This window comes from Sprattus sprattus (genome assembly GCF_963457725.1).
Source record: "Sprattus sprattus genome assembly, chromosome: 2".
NCBI lineage: Eukaryota > Metazoa > Chordata > Actinopteri > Clupeiformes > Clupeidae > Sprattus > Sprattus sprattus.
In genome coordinates this window covers 2521727-2527726 of record NC_137921.1, presented here as the reverse complement: position 1 = coordinate 2527726, position 6000 = coordinate 2521727, and the positions used below count along the sequence as shown (strand labels likewise).

Sequence of the window (6000 nt, the reverse complement as noted above, 5' to 3'; positions counted from 1 at the left end):
TTCTTTCACATGGCAGATCGCTTCTCTGACACACCATACATCCTTAAATGTTTTGAGATTCTGCATTAGCTCATAAAACCTGAAATCAACTTTACCAGGGCAGGAATAGAAATGTGTAGAAATAACCAGGGAGGGAGAGAGAGAGAGTTTGAGAGAGAGGGAAGAAGAGAGAGAGGGAGGGAGAGAGAGAGATACTTGCTGATTCAGTGCTGAATTTGATGAACTTCAATGTTCATTTAATATACTTACTGTCCAGCCCAACCCACACAAACACACACACCAAGAAAAGGTTTATACCCTTTGAGTCACTATTTTTACACACTATACGGTGTTTATATATATATACGCAAAAAACATTGTAATGCATCAGGAAAATGGAACGCACCAACGACAAGAGAATGGTTCTCCATCAGGTAAATGGAACGTACCAATGACAAGAAGATGGTTCTCCATCAGGTAAATGGAACGTACCAATGCCAAGAAGATGGTTCTCCATCAGGTAAATGGAACGTACCAAAGCCAAGAGGATTGTAAAACAATGGCAGGTTTGGGACCAAAGTCCTTTCCAGCGTCATTCCAAAATGACCCCCCTGTCTTCAGCTGTGAGTGGACTCAGGTATAAGCAGACACAAAATAAACAAAAATGGGAGCATTCAGAGAATGCAAACCTCCACCTTGTGACCTTGACCTTTGACCTTGACATCTGAAAATCAAATCAATTATTGCCATTATATTAACCAATCTCCCCACAAAGTTTGATGGAAATCGGTCCATGCGTTTCTGCGTAATCCTGCTGACAAACAAACAAACAAACAAACAAACATAAAGGGGCGAAAACATAACCTCCTTGGCGGAGGAAATCATAGACAGAGGATGAATGAGAAACTGTAGCCAAACTAATCTCTTCAAATCTTAAAGTTGCTACTTCATTGACAGGCAGACGACTGAATGTGATGAACTGAAGTTTATTCAAGTTTGCAGACTTCCATCAAACTGATTAGGTCTATTCAGCATCTCTTTCAAAAATAAGTGCACTTACTTTTTATACCACAATTTCCGTCACTATGCTTTTTCAATCGAAAATTAACCCCTTATCGAGCCAATCAGAATATTCGGCTCACTAATTGCTGATAAACATTTCAAGACAATGGTGACCCTGTTAAGGACTGTTTTGGGAAGTATAGCCTGTCCTTGACTAATCTGAATCCCATATGCAGAGACCCTTTCATTAATACTTGGCTCTCCCTGACAGCTTGCACCTCTAGAAAACAGGCCTCTCTGCTTGACCTTACCTGACACTCGTCTCTACACACAGGCCTCTCTGCTTGACCTTACATGACACTCGTCTCTACACACCAGCCTCTCTGCTTGACCTTACATGACACTCGTCTCTACACACAGGCCTCTCTGCTTGACCTTACATGACACTCGTCTCTACACACAGGCCTCTCTGCTTGACCTTACATGACACTCGTCTCTACACACAGGCCTCTCTGCTTGACCTTACATGACACTCGTCTCTACACACCAGCCTCTCTGCTTGACCTTACATGACACTCGTCTCTAAAAACAGGCCTCTCTGCTTGACCTTACATGACACTTGTTTTTCCAAAAATGCTCCATGTTCATCACACCACTGTATTTCGAGAAGGTCCACAATGACTTTTCATTTTGCGCAGACAAGGGAATTTCAATACATTTAACAAAATAGCCTACTATATACATCACTGACACACACACACACACACACACACAGCAAGAAAAAGAGTAAATTGAATGCTAGTCTATAACTCTTTATTAATTGTTCTGCACCAGATACATTTCAAATCAAACTGGTCTCATTCCAATGGTATTAATAAAGAAAACAAGGAACACATTTCATTGGGGGCCAATTGTTGGATGAATACATAATATTGTGGTTGTCATATAAAACCAGATATCAGAACATGTATGTAATAACAGAGGGACTAAACACTTGGGAGAGTGAGGTTATGCAACACAGAGCTCATCAAAACCTCTCACACACAATGACTAATGTCTGCTGTGGTGATACTACATGTGTTACAGCAGAGGTCTAGAGGTACAGATATTGTAATAGCTGGGGTCCAGAGATGGGGGAATGGCTTCAGACTGTTGTTGTCCCAAAGATCAGAGATTCTCAGGCCCAGCTGCTAGATCTTTACGTGTGAGTGATGTGTTAAATGATGTGATGTGTGAGATGTATGTGCTAACAGCATCTAGACCTGTCAGTCACAGCAGCTTCACTGATGATCCAGAATCATGAAGCCAAAACCCAAACCCAGGGTAGAGTGTGTGAGTGAATGTGGTCTGGACTCTGTGCAGGAGGGTCATTGTGTCAGAGATGCTGTAGAAGGCCAGAGTTCCTGCCCTGTGATCCACATACACTCCTATTCTGGAGCTGGCCACTAGGGGGAGATAAGTCTGTTTATTATTGTGTCTGAAAGAGGAGCTGCTGCTGGTGAGGCCCAGACTCCAGGACTGATCATTACCTCCAAACAGACACTCATCACCCCTTCCTCTCCTGCTGATGCTTTTATATGAGACTGATATAGAAACCCCCCACTGCCCACTCCACTCAACCTCCCAGTAGCAGCGTCCAGACACACCCTCTCTACACAGCACCTGAGGCCACCCATCAAATCTCTCTGGATGATCAGGATATGACTGGAGCCCAGATCTCCTCTCCACCCTCCTGTTCCCCTCAGACAGATGGAACATTCTGATTGCTGAAATGGTGGAGGAATTTAGGAAGACCAGAATTCAAACTGATGTTCCTGCTCACTGCTATGCTGGACCTGGGGATGTGGAGTGTGACGTCTGCACTGGGAGAAAACTCAAAGCTGTGAAGTCCTGTCTGGATTGTCTGTTGTCTTACTGTCAATCTCACTTCAAAGCTCACAATGTTCTGAACCCAGGAAGAAGACACTCAGTGATTGATGCCACAGGCCAGCTACAGGAGAGGATCTGCTCTCGTCACAAGAAGGTTTTTGAAATATTTTGTCGAACCGATCAGAGATGTATCTGCTATCTGTGCATGGTGGACGAACATAAAGGCCATGACACAGTCTCAACTGCAGCAGAACGGACAGACAAACAGGTCAGTACTGGAGCTACATATGTGTCCGACATTTCTATGAGGGCTTTTATACGTACTAACTAACTAAATAACTAACTAACTGAATGTAATACTATAACTACAAGAACATTATCTCACCCGTCTTTAAGTCTGGCTGTTACCGCAATGACTTTGCACATTAGAGAAAGGAAGAATCAGGAAATGTTTATTAGGTGCAAGCAGTGGCGGTTTTAGACACGGGCCACCCGGGCGGTGGACCGGGGCGGCACTTTTTCAGGTCACGTGAGGGGCGGCACGACCAAGTAAATAAATAAATAATAATCTGGGCCGCGAAGCGGTTTTCTATTATCCATCATATCATTGTGTGGGGAATTGGCGAATTGGCGCCCCCTGTGGCTGCAGGCGCTCCTGCTTGCGCCCCTGCTTGCTAAGAAGGTGCCATGTGTGAAAACGTGGAAGGGGAGGGAGCACGGGGGAAAAGTTAACCTCTGGGACTCCCAACTGGAACAGACAAGTGGGACGGGGGGATCCACTGTAGGCTATAGAGCAATACTCTAATACAATTAGTGGGCGCAAGTCACTCACACCTCGACTTTCTTGCAAAAAACGCACATTCATAATATTATAATTACAGGCCTATAATTCCTGCACGTTTTTGTTTTTCTGAATTGTGTGAAATGGCTTATACAAATAGGTAATACTGAACGATTATGTGTCACCAAGGGCAAGGTGAATTGGTTTAGTCTTAACTTCTGTACGAGTGAAAGTTTTGGGGGATGGAGAATGTGTTGATTGTACATTGCAAAATAATCACAGAGATGGATAGGGAAAGGCAAAAATCCGTCAGGTGCAATTTCGGAAAAAAAAGAAAAGAAGAAGAGGAGAAACGAGCAAAACATAAAGGTATGCCACTATGCTCTCTCTGTTTGATTACGGTAGCCTATCCATGAAGTGATGAAGGGCTAATGTTAATTGGTGGTAGGCTATAACTCTTACATTTGTTAATTATTCTGCTGCTTATGATTATACAACAATAAATCGGTTTTAACTCAACAAACACGAGATCTAATTTTGCGATAAGACTGTGCTTTGCAACTGTTAAACGTTCAGTTTTAGGTTCATCATTGACGTTGGACCGTGTAATTAGGCAACGGAATGTTCATATCTTCTCTAGGCAGTTTCAAAGACGGAACATTTGCCATTTGCTTTCGTGACAATATATATATATTTAAAATAAAATAAAAATCGGGGGGGGGGGGCGCTCGGGAGGGGGTCTCGCCCAGGGCGTATTTCCATGTAGAACCGCCACTGCATGCGCGTGTGTGTGTGTGTGTGTGTGTGACACTGGTCTCTGCACACAGGCCTCTCTGCTTGACCTTACATGACACTCGTCTCTAAAAACAGGCCTCTCTGCTTGACCTTACATGACACTCGTCTCTGCACACAGGCCTCTCTGCTTGACCTTACATGACACTGGTCTCTAAAAACAGGCCTCTCTGCTTGACCTTACATGACACTGGTCTCTGCACACAGGCCTCTCTGCTTGACCTTACATGACACTGGTCTCTAAAAACAGGCCTCTCTGCTTGACCTTACATGACACTGGTCTCTAAAAACAGGCCTCTCTGCTTGACCTTACATGACACTGGTCTCTGCACACAGGCCTCTCTGCTTGACCTTACATGACACTTGTTTTTCCAAAACTGCTCCATGTTCATCACACCACTGTATTTCAAGAAGGTCCACAATGACTTTTCATTTTGCCCAGACAAGGGAATTTCAATACATTTAACAAAAATACCTACTATATACATCACTGACACACACACACACACACACACACACCAATAAAAAGAGTAAATTCAATGCCAGTTTATAACTCTTTATTAATTTGTCTGCACCAGAAACATTTCAAATCAAACTGGTCTCATTCCAATGGTATTAATAAAGAAAACAAGGAACACATTTCATTGGGGGTCAATTGTTGGATGAATACATAATATTGTGGTTGTCATATAAAACCAGATATCAGAACATGTATGCAATAACAGAGGGACTAAACACTTGGGAGAGTGAGGTTATGCAACACAGAGCTCATCAAAACCTTTCACACACAATGACTAATGTCTGCTGTCGTGATACTGCATGTGTTACAGCAGAGGTCTAGAGCTACAGATATTGTAATAGCTGGGGTCCAGAGATGGGGGAATGGCTTCAGACTGTTGTTGTCCCGAAGATCAGAGATTCTCAGGCCCAGTTGCTAGATCCTGACGTGTGAGTGATGTGTTAAATGATGTGATGTGTGAGATGTATGTGCGTTCAGCATCTAGACATGTCAGTCACAGCAGCTTCACTGATGATCCATGATTACAAAGCCTTAACCCAGGGTAGAGTGTGTGAGTGAATGTGGTCTGGACTCTGTGCAGGAGGGTCATTGTGTCAGAGATGCTGTAGAAGGCCAGAGTTCCTGCCCTGTGATCCACATACACTCCTATTCTGGAGCTGCGCACTAGAGGGAGTTTAGTCTCTTTATTATTGTGCGAGAAAGAGGAGCTCCTGCGGCTGAAGGCCAGACTCCAGGACTGATCATTAGATCCAAACCTACACTCAACACCCCCTCCTCTCCTGCTGATGCTTTTATATGAGACTGATATAGAAACAAACACTCCACTCCTCTCAACCTCCCAGTAGCAGCGTCCAGACACACCCTCTCTACACAGCACCTGCTCCCACTCATCAAATCTCTCTGGATGATCAGGATATGACTGGAGCGCATATCTCCACTCCACCCTCCTGTTCCCCTCAGACAGATAGAGGTATTTGTGTGCTGTGTTTGGATCCAGTGTGAAGTGACAGGAGTCTGATGGAGGAGAAGACAGGACAAACTTAGGTCTTTATATGTG

The 6000-nt window shown here is 43.9% G+C and overlaps 1 protein-coding gene across 1 annotated transcript in view; it reads right to left on the bottom strand.

Moving 5' to 3' along the window:
• Window positions 1-2250: 2250 nt before the first annotated feature.
• The window catches only part of LOC308360946 (tripartite motif-containing protein 16-like), a gene marked incomplete at both ends in the record, with an annotated part of 29372 nt that continues 25622 nt past the window's right edge, over window positions 2251-6000 (bottom strand). The window contains 2 exons of the mRNA XM_080833125.1: window positions 2251-2643; window positions 5821-5957. Coding sequence (XP_080689251.1) covers window positions 2251-2643; window positions 5821-5957 — 530 coding nt within the window. The remainder of the gene's footprint in view (window positions 2644-5820; window positions 5958-6000) is intronic.